Raw genomic sequence first — 14826 nt, forward strand, 5'->3', positions numbered from 1 at the left:
AGAGCCACTGTGTAGAGAGCTCTGAAGAAAAAAAAAAGTGAACATTTGGGGAATGCCCACCTTAAAGAAATGGAAGCATCAATAGCGCAGCATTGTGGCATTGGATTGGAACTTTATGTAACTGCATGAACCCGGGTTCAACAACATCACCCTCCTCCCCACCCCCAGTCTTTCAATATACAGGAACGATGGAATCTGAACCAAATTCATGTGATTCTGTACAGATGGATTTGTTTTACTTTTAAAGGTGCTATATTAAAAGAGATTTGTAGGTTTATGAAGAAACATGGCATGCGCCACCCTTTAGTACCTGCTCTTTGCTTGTTAAGCACTGTTAAAATCGTATATTGTATGTATTTTAAATGAACGTAACATGGGCTGCACCCAGCATGTTTTTGGATCCCGGCACTTTCACATACCCCTACCTCCTGAGCACAGTCTCCTTCTTTTAGAATCCCGCCAGCGACTCGGAAACGCTTTGATTGTATCTCCCTCTTAATGCCATTAGAACTGCCTTCTCATCCACTTACCTCCGTCTTCCTCAGCTTATTGCCCAGACTAATCCAGTTTGTCCAGCACAATTAAAACCAGAGCGGAGCGCTAACGCAGTTACTGATTGTGCCGCCCCGTTCAGCCATTGATCTGCCCTACAGACTGTGACGTGGACTTCAAGGCGTGAAGGATGACCAGGGCCCAGCCAAGAGGTAGCAGTGTCCTGTTGGACCGCCAGCAATACCAATACATGAATTTTTTCCCCGAAACGATATCATTGTTTATTCTTTTACTTTTCCCGGCGAAATGTGAAGCTCAAAGTGCGTTGGGCAAAGCAGTCAGCGGAGGTCCGAGTAGCTGTGCTATGACCACGTGACCAGCCGACTGGACGAATCAGCGCGCGCAAAAAGGAGAACTGGCGAGTGTCGGAGATTTGGTGGCATCGCAAGAACTGGCGGTACGAGGAGAACTTGCAAACTGCTTTTGTTAAGTTTTTAAAATATATGTAAGTTAAGAAAATGGGAAACACTTTAGGACATGACATACCAAGGGCGGAGTGCTGGGTGGGTTCGGAAAGGTCAGGAGCGCGACTCGTTTGCGTTTCATAGGCAGCGTTCATAGCAAGCATTAAACTTCGAGGACCGGGGAAGGAGCCCCCATCGGTGTCGGGTGCGCGGAACCCATAAACTTTCTTAAACGTCTCCCCACCGTGCCTCGAGCACGTGCCTCTTAACTTTCTTAAACGGCGCCAATTTTGTTTGGATTGACTGTCTCTGCCCACACGTTATGATCATCACGCGCATGTTAATAATAAATAAGGTACAGGGACTGAAGTGTGGATCCAAAAATTTACATCGGCTCAACTTCACCATCCTTTTTTGTTCATAATGTTGTACCATTAAATGAAAAAAACACGACTAATTGATGAGTGCAACATTGCAGTTTCTGAACACTTAGGTGATGCAAATCAATTAAACGTTTTAAAACCTGACTATGCCACTTTGTGGCAAACATGCGATGTGTAAGTGAGAGGTCACATATTAACCCCAAATAAAAACACCGGAAGAAGGGTTTTGACGTCATTTGGTGCGTCTTCTCTCCTTGTTGTCTACCACAGAGATGTCCACGTGTATGTCGGTATTATGGGACTCCTAAGAACTGCCTTTCGGGTGGTGTCATTAGCCACAAGTGCAGTATTCAAGGCTTGCTCAAAACATTTTTTTAATCTGTTTTGCTTATTTTTACTAGGTTTACGTTTTATTCTGCTGCCCATGCTCTCTTTCTCTTGGGTGGGGGTTGATTTGTTTTCAATTCTATTCTTGTAAAATTGATCTATTTGTATGGAATGTTGTGTGATTTTAATACAATCAATTAAAAAAAAACAACATTTTTTCAATGTCAGGTATAGTTTTCAGCAAAACAGCGCCTTTTACTTATGTTTCTCTCAATTTGTTTTTCGTCATGTTTCTTTTTGCAGCACTATTAGGCTCTTTTTTTGAATGATTATCCACGTGGACTTTTTCATTCTTGCATCATGGTAACCCATAAAATGGATAATCTCCCATTAGACGCCCGTTCTGGTCGCGACTTGTCCATTTCAATCAAACATGACTCATAAAGGATTTTTATTTGGGTCTGATTGGATAGGTTTATAATCCTGAGGATCGAAGTGTGTGTATAGAGCCACAGTATAATTGCAGACAGCAGTACCTATGAGGTAATGCCCCGACATCATGAAACGCCCACAACGTCAGTCACGTAACACCCGTCATATTAGACTACAGTTAACATTAGGGCCCCGTTGCACTATGGTTAGGGTTGTGGGAGGATTATCTGACTCAATCGGCATTTTGTGGCTGACGTTGTAGGCATTACCTGACCTATGCCATAGGCATTTAAGATGCGGTTAGGCCCTTCATGTATATAGCGGCCTGATGTGACTTTCTGAACTGTAGGTGAAAAGTCGGACTTTTGCTGTTATTAGTGATGACACAAATAGCACATACAGGTCTACACAAGGAGACTTAAAGCAAACACTATGCACCCGACAACAGGAAACAGTCTGAATAATGATATGAATAAGAGATTTCAGTTTTTGATCTTTAATAAATTCGAAAACCTTTTTGAAAAAGAAATTAAACAAGTATTCATTTACCGTAGCAAAGAGTCTGAATAATGATACGTATGAGAGATTTTCGTTTTTTGATTTTTAATACATTTGAAAACCTTTCTGATGAAAAAATCATTTTGGGTAAATGAGTGTGGGTTGATTGATTAAAATGGCAACTATATCTATTCGAAATGAATCTTTCTCAACACAATGAACAGAATGTGAAGTGGTATGAATACTTTCTGCATCCTCTGTTTTGTGCTTCATATATCTCTGTGTAAATAGCAAATGCTTTGTCGTATGGAGCAGGAAGTCATAAACAACGATATAGTTTATGCTTTGAGTAATCGTATTTGCCTGCCTATATGAGGGACAACCGCATGACGATTTATGCTGACGTTTAAAAAAACAGTTTAATATGCCGTAAAATGTCTTAAGTAACATATTTTCTCGTTACAAAAGCGATTCATTTAAAAAAAGAAATTCCTTTTTGATCCAAAAGAGACAGTAACGCCTTTGTCCGAAATCAAAGACGCGTTTTTATTTATAACCAGCTGTAAACTACGCCAATAATGCGTGTGGAATTTATTTTTAGCTTTGTGCTGTAAATATCTGAAGTGCTTTTATCAGTATGGTAGGATTTTTTTAATTGTTCCTGGAATCCGCAAAACACTGTATGTCAATAGTCCGATTAGGCTGATAAAACGCTTTAATTACAGTTGTTTTTCCAATTAGTTTAAGCGTTTAGAAACAAATCGATAAAAGGTAATTGCCTTTCGTTTTAGAGTGCTCTTATTTTCTTACAAGGCGTAGTTCAGCTTACTTACATACATTTGAAACCCGGCTCGGCCACACTTAGTGGGGTTTGCATTGATTACCCAATCGATTAAAGGCGATTCCAGGGCGGCCCCACTTTGTGACTAGTATCTCGTCCAGGGTCGGTTCCTGTTTTACACCCGGTGCTTCAAGGATAGGCTGTACCAATTTGACTAAAGGAGCACTAAAAGTGTGTGTAATTTACTACGTGTTTCTGTCGTATAGTCCCAGTTAGGAAGAATACATTTGAAGTTTCTTTTGTGTAGTGTTCACGGTCATATCCCGAACATTCCGCTCATATCGCACGTAATTAAAAATCTGTTTATGCTTATGGACTTCGCAGACCCTCAGCCGTGATAGTTCGCTAACTTTTCAGGGAGCAGACGAGGCATACAAGTATTTGCATTGTTTTAGAATTATATATTTAGATAATAGCCAGAGGTGAAATTATCAAATTGTTTGTAATGTAGTAATGAAATGACATAAAGTTCACACGTTTCAAACTTTGCGAAAAAGTATTTAAGTTTTGTTAATAATATTGAAATGACAGAAAACGCTCTTTTCTAATTTGAGGCCAAATAAACACGTCCTTGTTCTGGGATTAGGTTGTCTTTTTCGACAGACTTACAGGTGAAGAGAATTGGCCATGGTAAATGAGCAACTGGTTTGTGTGTGTGTGATGTGTGTGATGTGTGTGTGTGTGTTTTCACCCAGCGACGGGCGGGCGTCCTGTCCAGAGCAGGAGCTTAGCCAGGAATACATTTTAGGGTGGGCCTGTGCAAAAATGGGTGTTCTAGCTCTTTTGGTAGGATATATAAGGGCACTTTTACAAAAAAAAAAAAACAAACATGTATTCATGTGGTACATTCACATAAATGAATTATTAGGAACATGTCAAAGTTGAGCAAAAATGATCAAGGCAATCAAACGTTGTTGTGCCACGGCGGACACACACACACACAAAATCACTCCCGACCAGTAATGTAAAGTTTTATGCCAGACACAGGCGTCGAACTGGTCGATGATTTCGTTACGATCTCGACCTTCAGTAAGATCGTGATCAAATGATAGTCGAGTTGCTGAGACGAACTGATGACACCGAGGATCTCAAACGCGTCTTGATCTGATTTACGGATGAAAAAAATTCTGTCAACACTGCAAATTGTACTTTGGAAGGGTGAGCAGTACTCGCAATAAATCATTAACATTATGAAAAATGTCCATAGGGCAGTTGTCAAGAAACGCCAAAAGAGATGACAATTTTTGCTCTCCTGTTTCCACTTTTCTGTTAACTTGTTGGACAAACTCGGTGTATTCTGCACCCTGGTATTTATTCAATACAGATAAATGAGGCTTTTTGAAAAACCTTGATATTCCCATTTGTTTTGCCCTGTCAAAAATAATCACTCAAAATAAGAAACTATGTTTTGGTGTTAGTCGAAAGTACCCAATTAAGCAACTTGCGGTTCTGTTAACTGTGTAATGACTACTACCAATCGCATACACCGTAACACCCGTCCCATTCTTTATTTATTGAAAATTCAGCAAAACGATGGGATTTGACATGCAACTTCAAAACTGAAGGAAAGGTAAAATATCAAATACCCAATCAATTACTTAATTTAATGGAAAATTTCAAATACAATGAACTGACTGGCTGTGCCTATGGCCAGTTAATCCCAGGCCCATCCTTCCTTATGCCTCTGGTCCAGGGATTGTTCTTCCATTGTACCCAATGCTTGCTGGTTTAGGCTTTGCCCTGCATTAAAAAATAAATAAGTAACATGTTGAATGTAGCAACAAGGTGTGTAGCTATAACCCCCTTACACCATGGGGGCATTGTGCAGCAATCTCTACCTGTTGGGGAGGGTCAAAATAAAGCCTTATTAATCAAAAAATAAAGGTAGGGCAGTCAAGTTGCATTTGTTTGAATTGACATAATTGTAAGATGCAAATTAAAAACACAGTGAAACAGTTCAATTTAATATAATTTATACTAGAATTATAATTGTTGACTGCATTAATTTTACCGCGACAAATAGTAGGCAGGCAGTGTGGTGCAGTGGTTAATGCTTTGGACTTCAACCATTGAGGTTGTGGGTTCTGATCCTGCCACTGACTCTGTGTGACCCTGAGCAAGTCACTTCACCTGCCTGTCTTCTGTCTGGAAAAAGAAATGTAACCAATTACAGGGGGTCCTCGGGTTACAACGTCTCGACATACAACGTTTCACGTTTACAACACTCACATAGTTCCCATAAAAACATAAAAAAATTGAGACATGAGAAGGAATAAAGGTGAGGATTTTTTTACACTCATTTTTTTCTGTTTCAACAGTACAGTGTACAGTACAGTATATTTATGTCCTTTTCCTTTTTCTGTGGCTTAGTTGTGTTATTATGTTCTAGATTATGATTTTGCAAATGTGTTAGGATAGGTAAGTGAATTAGGGTAGGGTGTGTTTCCGACGTACACCAAAATTCGGGTTACATCACTGTTGTAGGAACGGAACTGTGTCGTAACCCGAGGACCTCCTGTATATCTCACACGTTTTAAGTTGCTTTGGATAAAGGTGTTGGCCAGATATGTACATGTACTACACTAGTCTACTCTTCTGTCTTTTTATTGATGATCTTTTTATTGGCACCTCTGCTTTTAAAAGTGAGGAGAAAAAATAACCACGCGAGGGAAAATAAAGAAAGTTCTATACATATGGTAACCAGCCTGGAGGAGAGCCAACACAGACAAAGCAAGAAAGTGCAAAGTGAATGAGGCTGGAATTAATTGGGTGGGCCAGTATTTCAATTCATTGCCGATCAATCGAAGGTCTTGGGAGCATGGGTTTGGGGTCCCTTTGGAGTTTAAAGCAGCTCGATTAATTGACAATAGAGCAAAGGTCCAATTGGGGGTGGGTGTTGTTGGGGTCCCTCTTGGAGTTTCGGTTTCAAGCAGCTTTCAGCAGGAGGGGGTCACCATGGACTTTTGAGCAGCTTGATTAATCGATGATAGATCAAAGTTCCTTGGAGTTACACAGATTATATAGATGGATTTAGCTTCAGGGTCCAAAATACAGGAGAAGGTGCACAGACCATCGGTTTAGTAACACCAACAGCGGGACATCACGAGCTCTTTTCAAAATGGCTTTCAGCATTCACTCAACATTGACCACAACATCTAATTATTTAAGCAGATGCAGAATAATATCTCATGATGATTTGGGTGGGCCAGACCTCTGAAGCCCCCACTCCCAGTCTCTCCCAGTTTGAGGTAGCAGTGCTGTCCTCTGTGCCACCCTTTCCAGTTTTGTCTTTTTGAGCCCGTTCAGCTTTGGCACCCTTTCTGTTTTTCTAGTCTGCACAGCCAGTTCTGGACACTTGAAACTTTTCAGCCTTTTTTTGCTGCTTGTAACATTTTTGGCTTTTTTCGGTTTTCTCCTTTTTTCGTTTTCTCTTGGAGGCACATTCTGCTCTTAACGCATATTTCAGCCCTTTTCCCTTATTCCAGGAATCGCTTTGCTGTTTTTGAGCTTTTTTTCGTGTACTCTGAACCCTTTCTATGTCGTTTTTTTTTTGCCCCATTTGCACATTTCTTTCATTTTTATTGGTTTTGTGTCTTTTTTTTTCTTTTTTTTTGCTCACTGTAAGCAGAGTTTGCTTTTCATTTTTCGGGAGGTTGTTAAAACCATTTTTCTTCTATTTTTGTTGTTTTGACGCACATTCTGGTGGTCAGCCATGCTGATGTGCTTCCAGCAAGCGGACAGTCAGTCCAGCAGATGTCATTTTATATTGAGACATTTGGCCTTCAGATCCCTTTGGCAGACACTGTGGCCTTGTGGTTGAGGGTTTGGACTGTAAAGCGTAAAATGGAGACGTGAGAAGATATTTGAAGGAACAGGTGCTCCTGACATACTGTGAATTCAAGCCATATTCATTCAGACCATTTCACTTTCTGCACACTTTATATTGTAGATTTAATTTTAAATGGATAAAGTTGCCATGTTTGCACCCCCATCAGTCTACACATACAACCCATAATGAGAAAGTGAAAACATGTTTTCAGAAAGATTTACAAATGTATTAAACATCCATCCATCCATTACCCAACCCGCTATATCCCAACTACAGGGTCATGGGGGGGTCTGCTGGAGCCAATCCCAGCCAACACAGGGCGCAAGGCAGGAAACAAACCCCGGGCAGAGCGCCAGCCCACCGCAGGGCACACACACACACACACACACACACCAAGCACTTTTTGTTGATCTTTATGTTTTCTGTTTTCTTTTCCAGTTTTTCTGCACCACCACCACCACCTGAACAAAGTCCTGTGTAGCCGTCTGTGATGTTTGACTGAAAGCGAATACTCCAACCTGCCATAAGACCCACTGTGTCAAATCTTCTAAGATGAAGCCTAAAACAATAAATAAAGAACTTCTTACGAACATTTATATTACATAGAATGACCAGTGGGTCCTAGGTGGTCTTTTGGCCTTGAACCCCTACAAATTTTGTTCTTTAACAGGAGCTTTTTTTTTAATGATTCTGTCCACCTCAGCCCACTGACCTTATCATTGGACTTGCATTTAGACACTTAAAAAAATGTCTATATTGAAGGTCTATAATCCATCCATCCATTTTCCAACCCACTATATCCTAACACAGCGTCACGGGGGTCTGCTGGAGCCAATCCCAGCCAACACAAGGTGCAAAGCAGGAACAAATCCCGGGCAGGGAGCCAGCCCACCGCAGGGCAAACACACACCGGGACAATTTAGTATCACCAATGCACCTAACCTGCATGTCTTTGGACTGTGGGAGGAAACCCACGCAGACACGGGGAGAACATGCAAACTCCACGCAGGGAGGACCTGGGAAGCGAATCCGGGTCTCCTTACTGTGAGGCAGCAGCACTACCCACTGTGCCACCCGTATTAAACATTAAAAACTGAAATCTCTCATTCATATGAGAATTCAGACCCTTTGCTGTGCCTTTTGTTTTCACTCCTTATGTGTGATGAGGTTATGGGCAGCAATGGAGACTTGTGATTGGCTGATATTCAAGCCTTTAGCTTTTTTTCAGCAAATGCTCTTAAAAGGGAACTCACCAGCCGATAGGGTGAGCTGCAGCACCCTTAGCATGTGACTGTGTGACTGTGTGACCCTGATCGAGCTGCTTTGGTCACACTATCAGCGTCACTGTTCTGTAATGTACCTGTGTGGTGCCTTGAACACTATGGAGAGGTTTGTCCATTTCTGGGATGCTGGATATCATTATGCTGCTGTAAAATTCACTATGCATACAGTCAGTCAGTCAGGGTCACGGGGGTCTGCTGGAGCCAATCCCAGCCAACACAGGGCGCAAGGCAGGAACAAATCCCAGGCAGGCCATCCCACCGCAGGACACACACAAACACACACACACACTAGGGATAATTTAGGATCGCCAATGCACCTAACCTGCATGTCTTTGGACTGTGGGAGGAAACCCATGCAGACACGGGGAGAACATGCAAACTCCAGGCAGGGAGAACCCCGGGAAGCGAACCCGGGTCACTGTACTGCGAGGCAGCAGCGCTACCACTGCGCCACCGTGCCACCCAGCCAAAGCAGCAGTTAAGAAATTCAAGCAACAGATAAGCACAGAGGTGTAAGGGTTCTGCCTCACAACTCCTGGGATCTGGGTTCAGTTCCTAGCCTGATCATTCTCTGTCTGTCTGTATCCTTGTGCGTTGTTCTCCCACACTCTTGTTTGGTGAGTGTGCCCTATGATGAACGGATAGACGATAAAGACAAACATAAGAGCAATCAATGGATATCAAGAGAAAAAGAGGAAGGCTGGGAGAGAAAGTTGTAGTAAGTGAAGCTGCTCCTGCTTTCCAGATATTTATTCAGACAGCTGACGGGATCCTTGAACAAGTGTTTAAATAAACATACCGGATTGTGCCCTGATCTTCTACTCAGAAACATCTCCGTCCAAAAATGCAGAAGAAGTAAATGAAATGATTTGTTCTATATGGAGTTGAGCTCCTGCTGATTGATCTGTTGATTTATTAATCATTTCCAATTGAGTTGGTCCTTTTGCTAGGAGCAGTTCTCCTCTCCCCCCCTACTGTTTCCATCTTGTTTTGAGTGCTAGTTATTATAAGAAGTGTCTGTGAAAGGCACTATATTGGCTGAGACTAACAGTCAAGTGAGATTTTATGTTGGGCCACAAGCAGCCTGGTAATATATAACAGACAATACAAACAGGAGTCACCTAGCGAATATTTTGGCATAAACAGTCTAAGGGGGACTGGGTAGGGAGGGGTCTGCACTGCTGATGGGCCAGTTAAAGTGGCTGATAACCTCTGAGCCTGTGGGTGACTCTGCTTGCATGCAATGCGCTGTTGGCATGTGCTTGTCTTGCCAGTGGGTGAACTTGACAGTCTCCTTGGACGCAATGTATTTTTGTGTCACGTTGGCCTTTGCTTGGTAAACAGGTCTAATGATACTTCCCTGGAGACAGGAGACACAAGCCCGCCTGCCCGTGCCCCCTTCCGCTGCCTTGGCAGGCTGCTTTCATTTTTCCATTGAGCCTCTAGTGCGGAATGACATGTTTAATCTGCCATCATTAACCGCCCGTCACGCGGCCACTGCCAGCTGATGCCAGCAATGTTGCGAGGCTGTAGGTGCTTTCCATACATGAGGCTCTGCACAGGTTAGAGGAGTGAGGGACAACTTTATTAAGATGTCTACAAAGGCACACATCAAATAGGCACAGCATACAGCAAATGTCCTTCAGTTCTCAGCCATCCGCTCCATGTCCACTTCCACCCTTAGAGGCTCGCTCGCATCCCATTCAGCAGCTCGGAGCCCCAATTCAAATCCCCCTCATCCTCATCTTCATCTCTATCTTCTCACCCCTGACCACCATATACAGACTAATCAACCGAGCCCCGCTCCATGCATTCCAGCTGGCCAGCCAATGAACAGATAAGCCAAGCGAGTGGGGCTCTGCATATTTTTATCCACTAGAACGAGATGCCACCCTGCCAGTGCAGGCGTGTGGCTCCTTGGGGACACCAAGTGTCAATGCCACAGGCTTGCAGCTGTTGTTTATCTTGGCTGGGAGCCCTTCCACCTCACAGCCAACACCAAATGCCGTCCGTCCTTTTTGCAGCTCTCAGGGGGACTGATGGCGTCCCACCTCAGGAACACAGATACTGCAATGGAGCTTGTTTTCATAATCAAACAAGGCTAAACTGGGCAGGGCTTGGCAGCCCCAAGCATAAGGAGCAAATGGGCCACCTTTACCCTGCAGACAGAACGCAGCCTAACTATACATAAATTTAAATAGAGACCCCCATACCTCACCCCTAAACATCCAAACCCACCAACAAGGTAGCAGGAGTTCTTTTCCTGGGCCAGGAAGCCCCTTTCACCCTCTCTGGGCCTCCTGTGACATTGATCTACCCAGGGAGCGTGGCATCTTGGTGAAGTCCATTCTGGCCGGCTGAGTCACAGGTGGCAGGTCTCTGGTAATGTCGCTCATGGCTCTCTTATCTGGACAAGCACCATCAATGACCGGAATGAGGACCACCTCAGGCTCATGGCGTTTGGCACCCAAATCGGAGGGCTTGAAGAGTGGCATGGGTAGGACGTTGCGGTAGGGAAGCTGGTATTCACACACATTCCCGGCAGTCCCCAGTCTGAGCACTCCAGTGGGTGACCTCTGGAGCAGGCAGCCGACCTCGTACTGTCGTTGGAAGCTCTCACGGCGGGAAGTGTCCATCTGCTTCACTGAGCACCTGAAAGGCAACGAGAGACAAAGAGTGAGTCAGGGCACTTGGACTGTCAACTGGACATCCTGCACTAACATTTAATGGTGTCTGTGTGAAAATGGCAGAGGCAAAGCCCCAGTATGGGATCAGCCCTTGGAGGTCACTTTGTTCAGTTTGTGTTTCATTAAGCAGTCATATGTACTATGCTAATCAGCTATTATGAGACTAAACTAACAGAAGAGTGAGACAGAAAGAGCGAGAGTGAGAGCAGGGAAAGAAAAAACAGAGTAAAAGAAACTAAGAGGGGAGTATAAAAAGAGAAAGAAAAGATAACAGAAGAGTGAGACAGAGTGAGGTAGAAAGAAGGTATTAGAGTGAGACAAGAAACTAGAGACTGTGAAAAGAGTGAGACAGAGCAAGATAGAAGGAATCAGAGTGGGAATAGAGAAAAAAACAGCAGTGAGAGAACCAAAGAAGGAAGTAATAAAAGAACAAGAAAGGATAACAGAAGAGTGAGACAAAGTGAGACAAGACAAAGACACCATCAAAAGAGTGAGACAGAAAAGAATGGAAGGCATCAGAGTGAGAACGGAGAAAAAAACAGCAGTGAAATTAACTAAGAGAGGAGTAAGAAGAAAGAGTGAGACAGAGTGAGGCAGAAAATATTAGAGTAGGTCAAGAAAACAGAGACTACTAGAAGAGTAAGACAATGCAAGATGGAATTTATCAGAGAAACTAAGAAAGGAGTACGAAAATATTAAGAGAGAATAACAGGAGAGTGAGACAGAGTGAGTTAGATGGAAGGTATTAGAGTGAGACAAGATACAACAGACTACCAGAAGAGTGGGACAGTGTTAGATGAAAGGTCTTGGAGTGAGACAAGAGAAGGAAAAAGAGAGTGAAAAAAACTATGTAGGCAGTAAGAAAATAGAATAGAGAGATAGAGTGAGATAGAAGGTATTACAGTGACAGAAGAGGTAGAAAAAAAGCAAAGTAAGACAATAAGAGGAGAATAAAGAAAGAAAGAAAGAAAGAAAGTGTTAGAGGGAAACAAACAATGTTAGACTTCCAGAAGAGGGAGACAATTCAAGATGGAAGGAAATATACTGAAAAGTACAGCCAAATAAAAAGCACAGTGAGGCAGAGTGATAGAAACTAACAGGAGGAAAATGAAAGGAGAAAGAAAGAATAACAGAAAAGTGAAACATAGAGTGTTAGCTGGAGAGCAAAGGAAGATAAAAGAAAAAAGTGAGAGAAAATAACACTATCAGAGTGAGAGCAGGAGAAGAAAGAAGTGAAAGAGTGAGATAATGGAAGATGAGAGGTATCACAGTGGGAGCAGAGATAAAAAAGAAAATAAGAGAAATTAACAGAAGAGTAAGAAAGTGAAAGAAAGAGTAACAGAAGAGTGAGACAGAGTGTGAGAAAATATCAGAAAAGTAAAAAACAAGGAAGACAGAATTACTGAAGAATAAAAAAGAACGAGATAAAGGTATCAGAGTGAGACAAGAAGCTAGAGACTGTCAGAAGAGTGATGCACTACATCACCATCTTGGGTGATATCAGAATGAGAACAGAGAAGAGAAAAAAGAGATGAGATGAGACGTGGAGGGTGCAGGGCTACAAAAAAAGTGAAGGGTGCACAGCTAAAGATTATTTCTACCTTACGAAAACTGAAATAGAAAATAACCTTCTTTTGATTTTTAAACATATGGTAGACAGTCTCAGAGTGAGAAGGATAAAAAGATAAAAAGACAGAATAACTGAAGAGTGGGACAGAGTGTTAAAATGAGACTTCACACATTTGTCCTGAGGTCACTTCTTGGTTCACTCTCCCATTTTTGTTTGTATTATCTGTAATAACCCTGCATCCCTTTTGTATTTTATGTATTATCCCTTCTTTCTTTATTGCCCTTTCTTTCTCTGTTTTTACTCTGACACCCCTTCTTGTATTCTCATTTGTTTCTCACTCTTTATAAGTGTTTGGCGGGGCCTCCTATCTTTCACACTTCCTCACTCTCATGTCAGTTCTTTCTGTCACTTTCTGTTGTCACGCTAAATGCCTTAACCCCACTTGGACTCACTTCTTTTCAAACTTTCTTACATATCACTCTGACTCACTCTTTTGTACGTCTTCCTCTCACTCTCGCATTGGTCTTTCCCTACCGTTAATTCTTCCTGTTTCCCTGTTCTCAGTCAAAGTACACTCCTATGCTACATTCTGTTTCATGTCAGTCCTTAGGATAAGAGTGGAAGATGACATTGAAAATGAAAGAAATCAACAGATGAGTAAGAAAACAGAAATTCAGAATAGTTTCTCTCCATCCCCACTCTGTGTCACTCTTTTGTTTCTCTCCCATGGTCTCACTTTCCTTGAAATACTCTCTATCTCTCTGTTTTACCAGTCTGTGTGTCTTTTGCTTTATCTCACGCTCTCTGTAATTCTGTTTGTAGTCTCACTCTTTTATTTTACCCTCTTTCTCAATCACTCCATTTTATTTTTTTTCTCACGCTCATTTGCTACACTCCCTTGGGTCACACTCTTTATGTTCTTAGGTCTCACCTGTCTTCAGGTCGGGTGCTGAGTACCATGTCCTGCCACTCCATGGAGTAGCTCTCCTTCATGCTGGGGTTCAGTTCAGACACCGCGCACCCCAGCTCAGCAGAGGTCACCCTGCCAGCACGCTTAGTGACCACCGATCGTCCAAACATCTTGGCCATGCTTTTGTCCGTTAGTGATGTGCCTGCTTCAGTTTAGGCTCTGTCTTTCCCTGGCACTGCTTCATGCAGCTTTTTATAATCGGCAGCTGCTTCTATTTTGAGCCGGTGTTGTAATTCTCTAAATCCCCACTAAGGAGTCACTGACATTTGAGACCCAAGAATAGGCGAGAACACAAGAGCTGTGCCACCCCACTGACTGGAACAGAGAGCAGGGTTACTCTAGTAGCTGGAGCAGGGTGTCATATCACCCCAGGATTGGCTACATGGGTGATGAGTCACCCCAGTGACTGAAAGAAGGTGTTGCGTGTACCAGGAGTGACTAAAACTGAGGAATTGTCTCCCTTAATTAACTGGAACAGAGTAACACATCACCCCAGTGACTGCTTCACAGTAGCTGAGCTACTCTAACTGGACCACAGGTGTCTCCCAGTGACAACAAATCAGTGTGGTTCAACCCCATTAGTTGCAAGAGGGAGACGTATCACACCAGCAATGGGCACAGGGTGTAAGGTCACCTCACTTCCTGAAATAGAGGTTTGTTTCATCTTAATAACACCAGCAGGAAAAGAAGTAACTGGAACAGAGTGTCCTGGCAGCTGACTTACTGCTCCGCACGAGGGCAGCCACTCTACTGACTGGACCATCAGAATTCCCAGTGACGACAACTGAGGGTACCACCCCATGGATTAGAGCAGGGAACAGAAACAAGTTGTCATTACACCCCAATGAGGTGAGCTACTCCATTGCAATGTCACTTCCACTGACTTAATCAAAGGAGGTGTGCCATGCCATTGACTGCGACACTGTTGTCCCCAAGTGACTAAAATTTGGTGTCACTTCACCTCAACAAGTGGCACTAGCTGTGATGTATCAAAAAAAAATAAAACTTCTTCATAGGAGGTTAGCTACTCCATTAACTGGAAAACGTGTC

At 42.8% G+C, this 14826-nt stretch overlaps 1 protein-coding gene across 1 annotated transcript; it reads right to left on the reverse strand.

Moving 5' to 3' along the window:
• Positions 1-10112: 10112 nt before the first annotated feature.
• On the reverse strand, positions 10113-13954 carry tcap (titin-cap (telethonin)). The gene is made up of 2 exons (XM_028819354.2): positions 13738-13954; positions 10113-11201 (listed from the first exon to the last, which is right to left on the reverse strand). Exons 1-2 carry the CDS (start codon positions 13893-13895, stop codon positions 10832-10834), a joined length of 528 nt encoding a protein of 175 aa, XP_028675187.1. The 5' UTR covers positions 13896-13954; the 3' UTR covers positions 10113-10831.
• Between the last annotated feature and the right edge of the window lie 872 nt (positions 13955-14826).

The sequence above is a fragment of the Erpetoichthys calabaricus genome, chromosome 14 (assembly GCF_900747795.2).
Source record: "Erpetoichthys calabaricus chromosome 14, fErpCal1.3, whole genome shotgun sequence".
In the NCBI taxonomy this organism is placed as follows: domain Eukaryota; kingdom Metazoa; phylum Chordata; class Cladistia; order Polypteriformes; family Polypteridae; genus Erpetoichthys; species Erpetoichthys calabaricus.